Source organism: Ovis aries, chromosome 1, assembly GCF_016772045.2.
Source record: "Ovis aries strain OAR_USU_Benz2616 breed Rambouillet chromosome 1, ARS-UI_Ramb_v3.0, whole genome shotgun sequence".
Lineage (NCBI taxonomy): Eukaryota > Metazoa > Chordata > Mammalia > Artiodactyla > Bovidae > Ovis > Ovis aries.
This window is the reverse complement of record NC_056054.1, coordinates 37,317,149-37,336,480: the sequence shown is the minus strand read 5'-3', so window position 1 is coordinate 37,336,480 and position 19,332 is coordinate 37,317,149. Positions and strand designations below refer to the sequence as shown.

Genomic DNA, 19,332 nt, shown 5'->3' with positions numbered 1-19,332 from the left:
ACACACAGGGTCTAGGGTACAGCATCCACATTCCCACAGCTTTCAATTCCAATCATGTGCTGATAGTTCCCAACTTAGTTTGTTATATCCAATTGCCAACTCAGTATCTGCATTTTACTACCTCAAAGCCTTATTAAAATTAATACAACCAAATCCAAATTCTTGATCCAACAACCAAATCCCTTCAATTCATTTTCCTTTTAGCTTTCCTCTTCTGAGTAGATAGCACCTCCAGCTGCCTAATTAGAAACCCACTAGGTATAATCTTGAAAATACCTGATTGATTGCTGGCTGGTGATTGCCCAGCTGGAAAGGTGCTAGGATGCTAACCATACTGATGCTTATTCTGAATAATCTACCACCAAATCCTCTGGACTCTACCTCCAAAATATTTCTCAAGTCTGCTTTCTGTCATCTCCCTAGTGACCATCCTAATTCAATCCATTATCACTGGCTGCCTTTTACCTGAAATCCCCACTTACTCTCTTCTACACAATAGACAGTTATTGTTTGAAATATAAAAGGGATAATGACCCTCCCCTGCCTAAATCCTTTCAGTGATCTCTCTATGCAAGTGTCCTTTCCAGAATTACTCCTCTAATCCCATCTATATCATCCCCTCCTCCCCACATTCCACAGTTCTTTCTGCCTAGAGTCCCTTCCCCAGCCCAACCTGGTTTGACCCCTGAAGCCAAACCAGTTGGCCTGGCATCAGCTTAAAAGTCACTTCCATTATACTAACCTTCTTTGATTACCTATGTTTAATTTTTCCTGTTTTCCTCTCTGTAGCACTCTGAATATTCCTCACAAATTGTCATGATATTAATACATTTTGTATGATTGTTAACAGTCTTTCCAACCAGTCCATCCTAAAGGAAATCAATGCTGAATATTCATTGGAAGGACTGATGCTGAAACTGAAACTGCAATACTTTGGCCACCTGATGCAAAGAACTGACTCATTGGAAAAGACCCTGATGCTGGGAGGGATTGGGGGCAGGAGGAGAAGGGGATGACAGAGGATGAGATGGCTGGATGGCATCACCGACTCAATGGACATGAGTTTGAGTGAACTCTGGGAGTTGGTGATGGACAGGGAGGCCTGGCGTGCTGTGATTCATGGGGTCGCAAAGAGTCGGACACGACTGAGTGACTGAACTGAACTGAAAACCTTCTTAACGAATAGAGCACATGGGGTTCAATTTTCTGAATTTTCACAGAACAGAGTGAGATTGGTTTGGGGTCTTTTTAAGAAGAAAAAAATCTAGCAGCTAAGGCAGTTACAGAATGGAAAGGCTCAGCTGGTTAGGCCATGAGCCCCCACAAAGGAAGCACTCAAGCAGAGACTCAAACTCTATGGATTTAGGATATGGTGAAGGGGATTCCTATGTTGTAGTTGTTGTTTAGTCGCTAAGTCATGTCTGATTCTTTTGTGATCCTGTGGACGGTAGCCCGCCAGGCTCCTCTGTCCATGGGATTCTCCAGGCAAGAATACTGGAGTGGGTTGCCATGCTCTCCTCCAGGGGATCTTTCGAGCCCAGGAATCAAACCTGCATCTCTTATGTCTCCTGCATTGGCAAGTGGGTTCTTTACCACTAGTGTGACCTGGGAAGCCCATGTGGTGTCAGGCAAATCACCTGGTGAGAGGGTACAGACCTGGTCTTGGACCCTCACACCAGGAGATATGCCTCATCCTGCATATAGTGAACTAGAGTCTACACATGGAGCCGTGTGATCCATGGGGTCACAAAGAGTCGGACACGACTGAGCAACTTCACGTTCACTTTCACACATGGACCCAGGAAGAGTGAAGGGCAGAGCCAAACAAGCAGCTGAAGGCAGAGCTGAACTTCACAGTGGGTGCTTAGCAACAGGAGGGAAAGATGCACCCTTCCCCCCGAGTACTACATGGAGAGGGTTTGGGATGTAGGAAATACACACTCCATGGATGTTCTAGGAAGAAAGCTTTTGAACTTTAATAAACTTTCAGGAGCCCATATAAACTGTGAAACCAAAGTCATAGTTCTATTTGGGTAAAAGTCTAGCTAGAAAATACAAAAACATTTGGCAGAGCCATCTTACAGGGTGGTAAGGCCTCTTGCTTGATCCCTACCCTGAAATATAAAGGGCCTCTCGACAACTGATATTAAATCCTAGGAGCAGCTTAGGATCCCCAGCTCCTGCCTATTTTTCAGAAGTGGAATACAAGGGGCTGGATAGGAAATGGGAAGGACTTTCACTGACAGTTTTTGGTCTTTTGCAGAGAAACAAAGAGATAAACCCATCATCCTCAGAATGACTTGATAGCCCCAAGGCATCTGCATCAACAGTCTTGGTCTTAAGAGTTGATTGGTCTTCCAGACTTGTAGAAGGAGATAATCTGATCTTGGAAAAGTATGCTCAGCTAGTTACAAGCGTGAGGAGACAAAGACGTGGTCTGAGTCTTGTTCAGCCCTGCTGTCTGAAGTGCTCTTCGCCCGGTAGCACCAGGGACCAGGCATGGAGGTAAGACTGGAAGACGGCTTAATTTGTGTATTTAACTTGTGGGGAACGGGGAGGCCATCAGGCTAACAGGAAGTCTGCTCTTTTTTTGTTGTTGCTGTTGTTTAAAGTAAATCCTGAACTACTGGGTGCAAACTTCCGCGGTAGATTCTGAGGACAGCAAATGTGTTCCTCACTCTACAACAAGCAGGCTTGCCACTGCTGTCACCTAGTGTCAGGGGCAGACATGGACATTCTAAGTGGAGAGGGGGTGGGGGAATGGACAGGGATTCTGGGGTAAGGCAGAGAGGCTTCCGGGTCCTGAGGTGATGAGGTCTAAGGTCTGTGCAACCTGAATGAGCCGTGGTGCCTGGAGTCCTTGGACCTGGCGAGCGCGAGCTCCAACTTGTAGGACCCACAACCTATGGTCTAGCCCTTTTACATCACTCAGGTCAGCAACCCTTCCCCTCATCCCACAGGCCCCCAGGGGCCCGGAGGAGGCAGATGTGCTCTTTGTTCCCACTTATCCTTCACCGTCATTAGTGAAGTGAAGTCGCTCAGTCGTGTCCGACTCTTTGCAACCCCATGGACTGTAGCCTACCAGGCTCCTCCATCCATGGGATTTTCCAGGCATGAATACTGCCATTTCCTTCTCACAGTCATTAACCTGGTTCAAAACCTGCAAGTCCTCTAAGTCTCTGTTCTTCCCCATTGTTGCACATGGTGCTGTGATAAGCATCCCAAGAGACGTGCTTTAAGATGAAGAACTAGATATGGAACTGCTGGGTGATGGGGATACATGTATTAAATTAATAGAGTGTCCTAAGCTGCCATGTGGGTTCACCAGCTTAGACTCACCAGATGCTTAGTGAAAGTACTTTGTTTTCTCATATCTCTGCATCCGTGTTAGGGTCAAACATTCAGTAAATGTCTACCTGAGCAGAGGGAGGCCAACGACCCAAAGGAGGAGGAGGAGGTCTCTTCCCCTGAGGAGAGGGAGACCATGGACTTGAAAGAAGGAAAGGAAGCTTCCCTACCTTGGAAGTGGCAGAATATTGATTTGGAGGAAGAGGAAATCACTTCACCTGAGGAGGGGGAGACTTGTGAAAGGAAAGAAGACAAGGAGGAAGTCACTTCACTCGAGGGCAAGATGTGTGAAATGAAGGATGGGGAAGAGGCCGTATCCTTTCAACTTATGGAACAAAGAAAGACCCGTGAATCCCAGGAAGAGGAAGAACCAATAAGCGTGTTTCCCCCTCCAAATGAATTCTCCCCTCACTTCGTGTTTCCCCCTCCAACTGTCCCAACCCCTCACTCAGTGTTTCCCCCTCCAACCACCCCAACCCCTCACTCCGTGTTTCCCCCTCCAAATGAATTTCCCCCTCCTAAAGCATTTCTCCTTCAATATTTATCTCCTTAGATTTTTGTCTCCTCAAACCTTGACCTTAGGAAGGTATCTGTTCTGATATGCTCTCTCTTCATGCCTTTAATTTTTTTGTTAAAAACAAAACTACGTTCAATCGGAATTGTATATCAGAGCCATGTATGTTGGTACATATTCTAATTGAATAATAAAACACAAGTCTTTATTGCATAGACCCTAGGATAAGTACCTTTGCTCAAAAACAGGTTTGGGGTGGATTATGTTTTGAAGAATTGAGAAGTGAAAATATTTTCCAGGTAAGTATTTACATTGCATCAAATGTACATCCAGAACATTACAATGCATAAAAGCTTGAGCTTCTTGCCTAGAACTTTCCTGACTTTCTGGTCTTGTAAAGGAATGAGATTAGCCTTTAGATCTGTTAAGACCCAAATCTTATAATGAGCTTCCCTGGTGGCTCAGTGGCAAAGGGTCCTCCTGCAATGCAGGAGAAACATGTTTGATCTCTAGGTGGGGAAGATTCCCTGGAGTAGGAAAGGGCAACCCACTTCAGTATTCTTGCTTGGGAAATCCCATGGACAGAGGAGCCTGGTAGACTGTAGTCCATGGGGTCACAAAAGAGTTAGGCATGGCTTAGCAATTAAACAACAACAAAATCTTGTAGTACAAAATACAAACTCCATACTCATGCCCAACCTGCATCCTGGATCCACAGTACAAATACACTAGAGACAGACAGAAAGACTGTCAAGTTAAGGTGACCCTGAGAAAGTTGGCATCTTAAGATGAGGGCACATTATAGAACAAAATGAGCTTGCTTTGTCCCATGCCTGGCATCTGGTGTAACTTAATGGAGTAGAAAGCACATCTGATTAAAGTTTTATTTAGAATCTAGTGACACTGATTCTAGTAACATCAGAATATACTGATTTTAATGTATCTGTTTTAAAAACATGGTCTGAAGCATGAAATGTTTTAAGTTTGGAATGGAGTGAAAGTGAAGTCGCTCAGTCATGTCTGACTCTTTGGGACCTCATGGACTATAAGCCCGCCAGGCTCCTCTGTACATGGGATTTTTCAGGCAAGAGTACTGGAGTGGGTTGCCATTTCCTTCTCCAGGGGATCTTCCCAACCCAGGGATCGAACTTGGGTCTCCTGCATTGCAGGCAGACGCTTTACCCTCTGAGCCACCAGGGAACACAAAAATTTAGTAAGAAGAAGCAAAGTGACTTGGTCACATCACCATCTGATGGCGCACATCTCAAATGCCGCCTAGAAAACCACCACACTTCCAGGATTTTAAGAGGAATTTTAGCCTTCTCTGACTTCAAGACAATGTTATTATAATGAGAGTAATAAAGTGCGTGTTGTGTTGCTTCTGTCGTGTCCGACTCTTGGTGATTCCATGGACTGTAGCCCACCAGGCTCCTCTGTCCATGAGATTCTCCAGGCAGGAATACATTTGGAGTGCCATTCCTCCTCCAGGGGATCTTCCCAGCCCAAGGATCAAACCCACATCTCTTATGTCTCCTGCACTGGCAGGTGGGTTCTTTATCACTAGGGCCACCTGGGAAGCAATGACAGACAGACAGCAATAAAGAGTCACTTATTTAATGCTTCCCTGGTAGCTCAGACAGTAAAGAATCTGCCTGCCAATGCAGAAGACCCCAGTACAATCCCTGGTTTGGGAAGATCCGCTGGAGGAGGAAGAGGCAACCCATCCCAGTGTTCTTGCCTGGGGAATACCATGGACAGAAGAGCCAGGAGGGCTACAGTCCACGGGGTCACCAAGAGTCAGACATGACTGACAGCCTAACACTTTCACTTTCCACTTTATTTCCTGCTTAACACTTATGCTGATGCTGATATGGAGAAGGCAATGCCACTTATAATCCACTATTTTTACTAAATGTTACACCTCATTTAATTCTCACAGCAACCTTGGAAGAAAGGAGCAATGATCCAGTTTCCTAGAGGAAGCTGAAGAGTTAAGAGGATTCAAAAATACTCAGCTTTCTGACACTAAAACCTACATGTCCTACAGAACTTACCTGAGGTCATCACTTCAACTTTCAAACCATTAGCTCTTGGTCCTTTTCCTGAAGTTTATCATCCACTTTCTGGCACCACTTGGCTTTCTACCCATAAGGAACCCTCACAGATAGCTGGTCTTAACCCTGGCCACATAATAAATCACGTGGGAAGCTTTAAAATATTCCAATGTTCAAGCCACATCCCAGATTAATTAATTCCATAGGGTGAGACCCAGGAACTGATTCAGCGATTTGACTGGGCAATCAAGGTTAAGACCTACTCACATGTACCTTTATAAAGAGGGGATACTGGTAGGGTGAGATGGGTATTCCAGACATAGAGAAAAGAGCAGTGCAAATCTTTGCTCATCTCTAAAGGATGTACTACCCAGTGGGTTTCAGATTGCTCTCTGAACTAGAAGCATCAGCAACACCTGGCAGCTTGTTATAAAGGAAATTCGTGGATCCACCCCAGTCCTACAGAATCAGAAGCTCTGGGAGTGGGACCTAGCAATGCATCTGTTTAACAAGCCCGCCAGATGATCTTGGAGCATGCTGAGGTTTGAGAAGCACTTTTCTCAAATGTCAAAATCACTTCTTTATTCATTCATAGAAAATGATTATCCTCAAAGGAAAGCCATCAGACTCAAATGCTCGGAAACACTTCTTACCCTCTTTTTCAGAGATAACATCACCTCCATCTTTTTTTCTATGTCCTTTGCTCCCAATTACTCCCTTGCACCTACTGACTTGCCACCAGTTTCGAAAGAGAGAAATCAATTATTTTAAAGATTGCCAGTGATTGATCTGACAGCTGCCTTCCCACAGTTTTATTTACTTTTTGCAAGTGTGGTGTTTTTAAAATTCTTTTCTCCTTTAGGGTCTAGGACCTATATTCTTAACTCCTGGTTCCTTTCAATTTTCTAGGATATTTCCTTTTGTGTGCACATGATTTAAAATTAAGTAATACAGTACATGATAAAAAATTCAACACTCTTATTCCCTAGAGACATACTGAGTATTTCTCTTTTCAATTCTAGAGATATAAGCTAAATAATACACTTTATAAGACTACTTTGCACTTTATCATCTTGATCACATCTATAGACTACTCGATCACATCTATAGACTACTTATTCCAACAGATGAAAATTTAGTTTGCCAAAATTTTACACTTACCTTTTATATTTTTAAGTTCTACTTGTTCCCTGCGTTTCTTTAGATGTATTAAATGCTTAAATCTTTGCAGTTTTAACAATTTCCAACAATCTTATTTCAACTTCAAAGATTTAACTCTCATATTGTCCTATGAACACATCTCAGTGTCACGCTACTAATATTTCATGCATCATGATGTTTCGTTCTATTGGTTTTATTATGACTTACGTAAATGTTATTCACATTGAGCCGACTACTGTTGTATGTTTACATCTCTCCCCCTTTCTTTGGTACAAGTTTATTGTGCTCAAGGTTAATAACAATCTCATTTTGTTTAATTTTTTATATATTATAATAATTCAGCCCCAAACTTTCCACCTGACCTTAAACCTCCAATGCAGTTAAATATACAAGGTAATCCATCTGTCTCTCTTTTTTTCCCCTCTTTAATTCAGAGGCCTCTCTTTTAGAGTCTTCTGGTCTCCCTGCTTCAATTTGGATAAATTGTTCTCTCTGCCTGCTGCATAGCTGTCCTAGGACTTCCCTGTTCCTCAGCTTTGGATCTACTGGCTTCCCTCTCTACTTTCCTCTTTTGTTGGAGTATATCCTAAAGCAGTTTTCTCAGGGAGCAGAAGAGAGTCAGAAGAAGTCAGGGGGATTAATAAGTGTGTGTCTGGGAGGTCCTTGAGGGCATCTTGCAGAACACACACAAACAAAAACTGATGTAAAAGGGCCCAACTGCTGGTTAGGAGAGACATGCCATGCTCAAGATAATATAGAGAAAAGAGGGACTTCTCTTGGGAGCCCTAGACTGAAAATGAAACAGAAAAAATAAGACACAGGATTAATTCAGGAGATGCAGCCTCCAACATTAAGGAACTGACAAAAGAGAAACAGAAAGAGAAAAAAACAAGCAATGAAGTAAATTTAATTTCAGATCCATTAACAAGTGAACAAGTTAAATAAAAGAAGAAAAATACCTGTATACTACATTCTAAAGCTTTCAAAGAGAAAGGCATAAGCTATTGGGTTGGCCAAGAAATTCCTTCCCCTGCTGTCCATAGTGAAGTTGCTCAGTCGTGTCCAACTCTTTGCGACCCCATGGACACCAGGCTCCTCCGTCCATGGGATTTTCTAGCCAAGAGTACTGGAGTGGGTTGCCTTTTCCTTCTCCAGGGAACTTCCCAACCCAGGGATCGAACCCAGGTCTCCCGCATTGTAGACAGATGCTTTACCGTCCGAGCCACCAGGGAAGTCTATAGCTGTTACTGATTCCAAGTTTTATTCTCTGTGTTTGTCTCTACTGTTTCATTTATTCAGCCAATAACTATGAAGTATTATGTGTCAGGCAGTGGGAATGTCAACCCCATGAAGTTGTGGATGGCTATATTTATCCCATTTCCAGCACTGAAGTCTCCCCAAGCTTTGGCAGCACACTTCCTCTGTCTGCTGGATATCTCTACCTTGGGTGCCTCCAAATACGACATTCTCTTCTCTCCCAACATACCCTTCCTGTATTTCCTAGTTTAGTTACTGCTGCCTTAATCCACAGTCTATACACTAAAAAGTCTGGATCCAGAGAAAGCCCCACAGGCTCCTGTAGTGACAAAAATCCCTGATACACTCATTTTATCCTCCGTGTTCTTAAAGAAAGAGGTAAAAACAAAAATGTCCATAACAGTCTGGGTTACCTGGTTTTGTCCAAGAAAAGTTGTATAGTAATTCATAGACAAAAGTGCTAAACCAGGCAAACTTTCAAAACCAGGCAAATCTAGGCAAACTAGACCTCCAAATATAGTTGAGAATATTTAAAATTACCCTTACATCCAAATCAATTCCCACTGACCAATTTTTATTTGACAATAAGATACCATCAGACTTCAAGGGCAGAAAAAGCTGCTTCTTTACTATACCTAGCACTAGCAATTTAAACTATGGGAAGAAGCTTCCAGAAGTGTTGATGGTCTCCTCCACTCTCTTCCCCTTCTCCACCCCATGGTCTGCTGACCCAGACCTAATCTCCCCTGTGCCATCAGCAGTTGCTGATCACTTCGCACGTGCACCAACAAGAAGTATTTTCCATAACATCAGACACAATTACCTGACCTTCCTACTGCTCTGCTACTGGGCTGGCTCACCTGATAATGAAAATAATCACCTACTGACAAGTCAGCTGTGCTAATGTATTGCTGGTACCACTCCATGCACACTGTTTCAATTAAAGCGCATACGACTATGCAACTGAAAGGCGTCCGACACAAGATGTAAGAATCTCCCGAGTTCTGTCTCTAAAGCTTTTGGCAGCACATATGCCCCATACCCACGCCCATACACATACAGAGTTGTGTAGATCACAAGTGTCAAAATCCCGAAGGATTCTATTAAGTTTTTAACAGCACCTGTTAGACAATAACACCACCATCTAATGTGATTAATGCAAGAGAACATTTTGAAACCAAAAGTGATTTTCTTAAAATGAAGAAATAGGAAAAATAAAGAACCCCTTCAGAAGTATGTAAATAGTGGCAATTTGGCTGAATGGAGCATTAAATTCTGCATAGGGAGACCATGAGCTCATTCCCACTGAAGGTACTTTACATAGTGAATGCCATACTTTCACATTGTGTCACATTCTTTGTGAAGAAGATGGAGCTGAAGAAATTACACTGGAAAATAAAAATGTCAATAACAGTAGATTCCACTAAGGGAAACACTTTCCCCACTCCCTCCCCCCACCCCAGCCCCCTCTGGTACATAGGTATCCAAATCCTGTGTAACTAATGGGGTACAGCTCTGCGACTGGAGTTGCACTTGCATGGCCTCTAGGGGTCAGCATAACTCGAAGGAATGGCAAGAGCTGGAAACGAGAAAAAGCCAGGATTTGCAGGCTCTGAGGAGGATGGGGGTGGAAGGCGAAATGACAGGTAACCCCTGAGGATGAGGACATGAGGAAGCCGTCTCCATGACTCGACACTCAGTTCACTCTGTTTCCATTTGTGTTCAACAGAAACCTGGGGACCCAGATCTTGAATAATATGTTGCCTATCACATAAACTCCCTGGAAACCCCTGGCAGTATTTTATAATTCCCTTCCTATGTGTCGAAAGCCACCGACTGTTGTTAAATGTCGGTTTTGGCACTTTCGACTTAGACCTCTGAGATGGTGAGACTTAAGCACCATAAATTGTTCCTCCCCAAAGTAATGCTTTTCAATTCAAACTTATTATTTAAAGACTAGAATGATTAGAGGGGGTGGCTAGCCCTTTCTCTGAGATACTAAATGGTGGGTTTTATTCTTTTTACCTATAGACCATTTAATATTACCCCTGCAGGAGGATGGTGTTTATAATCATAGATTTTGGGGGGAGCTCAGTAATGAAACTGGCTGCCAGTACGCTGCTCTAGCTCACTGCATGACATCAATCTCAGAGATATTCAAAGTGCTGAAAGAGAAGGAGGGGTGACTAAGAGCACACCTTGTTTTTACTTCCTGGTATATTTCCTTGTGCCTCTGGAGAATACTCTTGGGGACCACAGCTGAAATATGATTGTTTGCCTTAGTCGGTGACTACTATGCAGTATTTAGCAGTGCTGGCAATCATTTATGCAACAGAAAAAAAGCATGGTTACCTTTCCTGTCCTTTAAAGGACTGGAAGAAACAGCACTTGGGCAGTTCAGACGCAGTTTTGGGGTATAAGAAAAGAAATCATTTCCTATTCCATGCAAACTCTGATTTACAAAAGAACACCAGAAGCTAAAAGCCTTGTTGATTTATCATGTGAAGCAAAGAGTAATTTTTCTCTCCTTGTTATGCTTTCATATAATCATGCTCACTGCCTGTATGGGTGGCATTAAAGAATTTCTGAATAAAAATAATAATTTCTTGCTTTCAACCTTCATAATTCACATCAGCAAGCACCCTGCTGGGCGGTGATGCCTCCTGCCAGTGACGCTCAATCGTTTTTGCTCGCCACTTATCTGCCTCTCCCAGCTGCATGTTCCATTGATCGGAATACCTGCAGGATAATGCGCCCGTAGGCGTTCTTCAGCAGATTAACCACGTCTGCGTGAGACAGCCCATCCAAAGTTTGCCCATTAATGCTGACAATCCGATCTCCAACCTGGAAGTACAAAAGTGGGAGAAAAATCACTATCATTAAGAAAAATTAAATTTGAGAAGAATGCTTAAAATTCTTTGTAAGTCATATTTCCCATTTGTGGCTATTGTGAAGATTCTGTGTTTCTACTGTGTATGCATGCTCCAGAAGCATGAGGAATTTTTATGGCTTTTGCCCAAATACACACCAATCAGAGAAACAAGAAGGGGGTCAGATTTGATTATTAAAAGGCCCAGCAGGCCACTTTTGTACCTGGGTAATGGTGGTGTTGCATACATCCATTTACTAGTAATAGTGGGGTGCACAAATTACCTGTTCAATGAAGCTCTAATGAAGCCAAATATTTTCTGCTTTATTTTTTTCTACCTAAATTAAAATTAAGGCGTGATGGGGGGAAAAATCATAAGAATGTTGATGCTTTCGGTGGAAGGAAGACTCTAAGGTCAAATCTTTCTCAGGTGAAAATCAATTTCAGGTGGAACGTGGTACTAAAAATGATATGGGAAGCTCTGCAAATGAGCTGCAATTTCATCTTTCACTGAGAAGCTTTGATATAAATAATAATATTTTTATATGCTTAGGGACATAATGAATTTCAGGTACAAACTGTCTCCAATGCATTTTGCCCACAGTGTGGGTCTCTGAAGGCTGCTGGAATTCTAGTTTAACCCACTGCCCCTGGCATCCTTTCCCACCCCACCCCATCACATGATGTGAGCACTTCTCCACCCGCTCTGTTTACTTTAAGCTTCTGTGTCCGTGCAGCCACACCGCTGGCCTGAATCATGGCAATAAATATTGGGATATCTCCTAAGGGACTTCCTTTTCCTCCAGCAATGCTGATTCCAAGGGCATCACTGGGCTCCTAAAAAAAAGAAGAAAAACAATGCTTATATGTTTAACAAAGAGTCACAACCTGATGGTCCCCAGAGAGTTGCTGAACAAAATTCCTCTGTGACACAGGAGGTTAGGTGAGCATAGGAATTAACTTCAGTGCTTTTGAAGTCAGAAAGACCAGTGTTTCAGCTCTTTATTAACTGAAGTACTTATTAGCTGGGACAAAGGGATGGGGGCACGGTGTCCTAGGAAGTTCCTTAACCTCTTAGAGCTTCCATCTCTTCATAAAGTGGGAAGAAAACCATTTACCTCAGTGTTGATCTGAAGATTAAATGAGGTGATATAGTGCAGTCCTGGACCACAGAAAAAGCTCAATAAAATGCAACAGTAGGAGTAAAAAATTTAAAGAAAGAAAAAAGCAAACGCTATGCTATTGCTGTTTAGTGGCCAATTTTGATGCAGACTTGGCAAGTATATCCTCATATGGTGTTTATGATTAAATTACCGCACATATCATGCTCTTCTGGGTGTGAACAAACACACTTGGCTCTGAAGCAGCTGCAGGACCGAGTTAGAACAAAGGATCTTCAAGGACACCCGCTGTAGTGACTACAGTTCGGAGAGAGAAGTAACGTGGCTGAAAATGTTCCCTAAGATTATTAGGTGAGACCGTTTAGCTCACTCTGACCCTGCTGAAGAGACCCTGGCCTTTGTCCAGGTTTCTCTTACATGTATATCACAGGGTTAATATTTTAAAAATCACTAAAAGAACAAATGGTAAGTTCCAGTTTCAATGTGGTGGCATACATACCCTAAAGCATCTTGCTCCTACTGATTAAAATGAAGACCTTTTGCCAAAACTTAGAGAACAACTACCTGAGGCTTCTGAAAAGTAAAGAAACTCAAATTGTGGTGGAGAGCTAAAATTTGGAGAAACAATAGCAGAGGGTGTATTTTCTAGTTGTTTTCCGTACAGCTTTGACCTGAAGTCAAGGGGCTATAAAATTGGCTATTGTTGTATTCAGTTACTCAGTCGTGTCCAACTCTCTGCAGGCCCATAGACTGCAGCCTGCCAGGCTCATCTGTCCATGGAGTTTTCCAGACAAGAATACTGGAGTGGGCTGCCACTTCCTCCTCCAGGGGATCTTCCTGATCCAGGGATCGAACCCACATCTCTTGTATCTCCTGCACTGGTAGGTGGGTTCTTTACCTCTAGTGTCACTTGGGAAGCCCCCATGAAGTTGGTGAAAATTGTTAAAACTTTGAAGTTAACTCATCTTTCTGGTCGGGGGAAACAGGAAAAGGAGACTCGATAGCCGGAGAATGAAGGAAGAAAACTAGAGTAGAAAGAGTCAGAGAGAGGGGTCCTGGGAACCCACGGAATTCTGAAGCTCAACTCTAAGCCACACTCATGAGGGACAGCCCCACACTCAGGAACTGAACTGAGATTTGAACCACCACTCACCAAAGATACTATAACTTGCAATATGAGCCTAACTGGGTGGATACCTGCTAAAACATGAACAACATTCTTCAGGGTCTATATAGCATAACATTCAGCAGGGTCGGAAAAACCCCAAGTTACTTGACATGCAAAGAACCAGGGAAATGTGACGAATTTTCTTAAGTTCTTTCAAATATGTAGGACAGTTTAAAGCCAAGATGATACTATTGTCTGGCAGGGCTCTCAAATTATGCAGCTGTGAACATATGATAACAAGGACATACATGTTAGGGGAGTGGTTTGGGAAAAAGGACCTACAGGGTTGCAAGGCTTCTGTAGTTTTACCTGATCACTTAAAAATACACATAGGTCAGTGTGCTTCAATTTTACCTCGGTAAAGTTGGGAAAAGGAAAAAGAAAAGAAGGATCAAAAAGCCATACAAGAAAAAACTTCAACACCCTGTTTTCCAAAGTTTGTGCCCAGCTTCTATATGCATCTGAATGCATCAATAATAAAGCCCCACATGCAAATGGCAAGATGCGTTACATTGTAAAGTTTCTGCTCTGACTATATGTAGAAAAACAGGGTGGGTAGGAACTGGCCTTTTTATAAAAGCCTGTAAAAAAACAAGCAGCTGAAATGACTAAGAAAACAGAAAATGATATGCTATAAATCTTGGAATGAGAAATTTATGGAATAATTTGGTTATGTTCAAATTCATTATGATGTTTCTTTAATTTATCCATAATTATGCACATATTGGTACATTTTTACTTCCCCATCCAAGGAACATTTGAGTTGCCACTCTGCTGGGAAGATACTTGGAATAATCAGGCAGATTTAGTCAAAGTTGTAGCCAATGATAAAGGATTCCACTTCCTGGACATTCATGATGAACTAGGTACTCTGCTAAGTACACTGTGTGCATGACCTTATTAATCCAAACAACAAGATTTACCTTGAGAGGTGTTATAAGCCCAATCTACAGATGAGCAAATTGAGCTTAAGTAACTCGCCAAAGGTCATAGAGCTAATAAATGGTAAAGTGTCTTTAAACTTAACTCTAATTGAGTCCAGAGAACCCAGTTAAGCTGGATATCACTTTACTACAGCTGAACTATGAATACAACAAAGTCATAATTTTTTTCATTACTTCTTGAATCCCAAATTTAATAATAATCATGAGCAAAATAAAAGTGCTTTCTAACACTCTACATATCACACAGGAGTCTGAAAATTAGGATTTGATGACTTTATCAACTGAAATGCATCCTACACAGTCTTCTCTGGAGAGTAATTTAGCATTATGTATAAAAGCCTTTAAAAAACAAGTGTGGATTTTGACCCAACAATTTCATTTCTAAGAAATGAGCCTAAAGAAAACACCCATGATATGAGCCAAAAAGAAAATACAAAGACATCTTTTGCTATAAAAGATGGCAAAAGTTGAGAAATATGCTACTTGTTTAATAAGAGGACATTGGCTAAGAAAAATTACAGCACACTTATATGATGGAATACTATGTTAACTGACAAAAATCATGCCATATGCTGTCAAAAAATACTGACTTGCATGACTAAGAGTCCATGCTGTAAAGTAAAAAAGGCAAGCTACAACAGTACGTCTAATTGATACCATTTTTTTGTTTGTTTTTATAAAACTTAAACATGGTATACAAAATGAAGTGGATGGGATGCACCAAAAAATTCACAGTGGTCATGAATGTGCTTTGCTTTCTTTTTCTAAGTATGTCTGTGTTACACAGACCATATATTTACTTCAGTAACTTAAAAGAGCACACTAACAATCCAATACATTGTATTGAGGGGAAGATGTACATATTATGCAAATCCAAAACAAATCAGAAAAACAAACAAACAAAAAAATCATTGACTTACCCTGATTATCTCAACGGTCCTTGGTCCCACATCTGTGTCTATAAAGAAGCAACAAATTAACTTTTTAAAAGTAAGAGATAACATATCTAGGATATAATATTGTCCCATGAAAATAGCATCATTTTCTAGGTCTTTAAGGAGAGAATAGTGAGGCAAGAAGGCATTATACCCTTTCTCACAATTCTAACTGGCGACCATCTATCAGGGGCTAAGTCCTCTCTTTTTAACAAGTCCTTCTGCTTGAGATAGATGTGGCCGCAATCACTTGGTCTGACAAAAGCTGATGGACTGTAGCAGCGGTTGCCTGGAATATGGCGAGTAAATGGCTTGGAGGGTGAGCCATTTGTGTCTCACAGCACATTTTTCTGCCTTAATCAAAGATAACTTTACCCAAGGAAAGACTTAAAAACCCCCTTTCCTGCCCCACCCACGATGCGATATGCACTCTGACTTTCCTTGAGTGACCCATAATCTTTAAATTTTCTCTTTGGAAATGGTTTTACTTTATGAAGTACCTTAGATCTCTGCTTTTCTCCTTTCAATGTGTAAAGTTAAGGCACATTTCAAACACAGATCTCTATGGCTTTCCTTCCTTTAGCACAGGGCTTTCAGAAAGTTTGGGGCTCATGTGGCCGTGGTCAAAGGTTTAAAAACATTTTTGCTATACACCTGAAACTAACACAACATTGTAAATCAACTATACTCCAGTAATTTTTTTTTTTAATTTTTATAAAAAATTGGGTAACAGGATGGTTTTGCTGATGGTGTGTCTGAAGCAATACCTGAATTTCGGGGGGAAGGATCTGAAGCTCGTTTTGTGCCAACCAGGTTTTGCAGGCTGGTGATGACAGGCGCCAGGGCAGGATGGAAGCTGCTTTGTGTGCTATGCTGACTCCCCTGAAAAGGAAACTCAGTGGTCAGTTTTAGAAATCCATACTTATTATTACTGTTTTACTTGCTCAAGTAACCATAGCCATGTAATAGCAAATTCTGTGGAGGCCAAAAATGAAAACAAAAAGAAAACTCACACTCCCTCTCTCATCACCCTGAATAACCCCATTTAACATTTGCTCCACTACTTTCTCCATTATATGTGCTTTTATATGTGGTTTCATTCATCAAGGTAGAAAGCATGCAGTAATTTCAGCTTTTTGTGCCCCACATGAAATCAGAAACATTTTCCTAGTGTGTTACACAGTGTTTACGTATGATCAGTTAATGACACTAAGTGTCAGTGGGGGGGTACAGTTAACATTTATTTTCTTATTACTCAAATACATGAGCTATTTTGCTAAAACAAGCTCTGGGAATTGGTGATGGACAGGGAAGCCTGGCATGCTGCAGTCCATGAAGTCATAAGAGTCGGACATGACTGAGCAACTGAACTGAAAGTCTAGATTAACAGGAACTTGATTATATAGAATGCCCAACTGTAACAAAAAGCAGCAAATATCAAGGGAATATGTTATTTTAGGAATATTAAATTTTTTTTCTCAAAGATTTTCCCAGAGTTGGTAATAACTCAGCTCAATCTGCTATACCTTCATTGTGCTAAGTCACTTCAGTCGTGTCTGACTCTTTGTGACCCTGTGGACCATAGCCCATCAGGCTCCGCTGTCCATGGATTCTCCAGGCAAGAATACTGGAGTGGGTTGCCATTTCCTCCTCCAGGGGATCTTCCTGATTTAGGAATTGAACCCAAGTCTCTTATGTCTCCAGCACTGGCAGGCAGATTCTTTACTTCTAGTGCCACCTTCATTACTGTCCTTTTAAATAAAGCTAATGTTTATTTAAATAAATTTAGATAATCTATAGTCATGTTTGGCTGGGGCTATTTAATGAAAATCATATGCACAGTGAAGATCTTCTCAATGGACACAACAATGACATGAATAATGAATAAAGAACTTTTTTTCTATCAAATTCTCAAGGTTATGCCTTAATTGCCTCAACATTTTAAAGTAAATCTAAGACTACAATTATCACCTGACAAATTATAATTTGATCCATTTCCTTAGTATGATGCAAGTTGCTTAATATTTTAACGTTCCTTAAATATGAAACATTTAAAATTTATAGAAAAGTTGAATGATACAGTAGACATACCACCTAGATTCCAAAATTAATACTTTACTATATTTTCTTTGTTAGGGGAAATGTTTGGGAATAGGTTCCTCTTTTTCTCCATCTGGGTCATGTGCTGGTCTTCAGCTCATGAAGATGCAGGACACTTCCTTTTCAAAGCCTGCTACTGGCTCCTTCCCATTAGCTACGTATCAGTACAGACGCATTTCATGTGGGTCTTACTTTTAAGGATAAAGTAAGGATAGAATATATTTGCTGTTTTTCTTAACATTGAATTAAACTTCTATCCTCTTAAATGAAAATTCTGTGTAAAGAGGTTAGAGAAAAGTATTTGGTACTTCATCCCAGGTTTCCAAAATATGACAGCTCACATTTACCTACCAGATAAATGGTAATGGTGGGCTTTTGACATTTAATGGTAGAGTCTCTAAATTTGTTATGTTTGTATTTCACCTGAGTATGAACTTTATTAATCTCCTGGATGCATATATACAATCTTCAAGGACAGAAGTCCAGTTCTACCCACCACCCCACCTGTCAGTTCAAACTCTTTTTAAAACACCAGAGCTCCTTGTACCCCTTTGCACTTCTGCCTATGCTACATTCTGTGTGGGAGGCCTTCTCGTTCTCTTCAGTTTATCAAACTCCTTTTCTTCTGTGTCACCTTCATGTACTCTATAGGAAGAAAAATTTCATCTCCAGTGTTGTCTATTCTACATTGTAACCCCTATGTACAACGGGGCTTTGATTAAATCACTTAAGTTGAATCTTCCATTAAGGAAGAAGCCAAGACAACTAGTAGCTTCCCCAATGGCTCAACTAGTAAAGAATTTGCCTGCAATGCAGGAGATGAAGGAGACATTGTTCAGCTCTTGGGTTGAGAAGATCCCCTGGAGGAGGAAATTGCAACCCACTCCAGTATTCTTGCCTGGAGAATCCCATGGACAGAGGCACCTGGTGGGCTACAGTCCATGGGGTTGCAAAGAGTTGGACACAACAGAGTGATTGAGCCCACGCCCCCAAGACAACTATTTTGAATCTCAAGTTCCCACTTTTGATACAAGTTTGATCAGAATTTTCACCATTTATTGATGTCTAGAATCCTACCGCACCACTCTTTTCATATACATGATATTTGCTGCCCATTACATAAGCCAGAAATGCAAATACAACAACAAAAAGCCCCAAAAACTTAATAATGTTTACTCGGTTTGCTTGCCCTAAAAATTATCTAAGTCAAGCCAAATAACCTGTGATTCTATCTGAACAATGGTATTTTTCTTCACTCATTTCCTAACATAAATGAGGCAAAAGGGGCAGCTAATAGGATTCCAGAAGCACCTGTGGGCTAACCATAAAATCAGAATGCCTTCCAAACAAAGGCCTTGGAGAGGTTTTAAGTCTAAGGAAATTAGAAAGGAGACCAAAAGTCATCATGCTTTTAACCTCAAAACAAAGGCCCATCTAATACCCACAAAGGGGATTAGGGGGTCACATGTACATTTCTATAGTTTAATTATATATGAAATAAGACTTAACATATAGTCTACCATCTTGATTTTGTCAGACATCACAGTGAAAAAAAAATACAGTGAAATATACTTTGTTAGAAAAAAAAGTGGCATTTACATCAGCATTGCAAATAAACACGAGATGTTTGCTAACCCACAAAATATCACCCACTAAGGCCTCCCTTCTACAGGAGAAACCCCCATACTTTGCTCTCCCAGGAATATACCATTAACTGCCCTCAGCATGTGTGAGTGGCTATTCACAAGTTAACTTTATAGCAATATTTAATTGAATGAATAGAACAATGTTGTGCTAATGAGGGTCAAATTGCCACCAGATGTTGTTCTTTTTTTAAATAAACACAGCTGTGTACATGCAA

General features: G+C 41.2%; 2 protein-coding genes across 16 annotated transcripts in view; one reads left to right on the top strand and one right to left on the bottom strand.

Annotated features, from left to right (window-relative positions):
- The window catches only part of PATJ (PATJ crumbs cell polarity complex component), a 390,464-nt gene that overhangs the window by 24,614 nt on the left and 346,518 nt on the right, over positions 1–19,332 (bottom strand). For all 15 annotated transcript variants that reach the window (XM_060410212.1, XM_060410237.1, XM_060410189.1 and 12 more), the window contains 4 exons: positions 16,139–16,253; positions 15,357–15,394; positions 11,918–12,040; positions 11,074–11,178 (listed from right to left, as the gene is read on the bottom strand). In XM_060410212.1, coding sequence (XP_060266195.1) covers positions 11,074–11,178; positions 11,918–12,040; positions 15,357–15,394; positions 16,139–16,253 — 381 coding nt within the window. The remainder of the gene's footprint in view (positions 1–11,073; positions 11,179–11,917; positions 12,041–15,356; positions 15,395–16,138; positions 16,254–19,332) is intronic.
- LOC121819443 (fibrous sheath CABYR-binding protein-like) lies at positions 2,346–11,248 on the top strand. Its single transcript, XM_042248941.2, has 2 exons — positions 2,346–2,505; positions 3,392–11,248. Exons 1-2 carry the CDS (start codon positions 2,500–2,502, stop codon positions 3,899–3,901), a joined length of 516 nt encoding a protein of 171 aa, XP_042104875.1. The 5' UTR covers positions 2,346–2,499; the 3' UTR covers positions 3,902–11,248.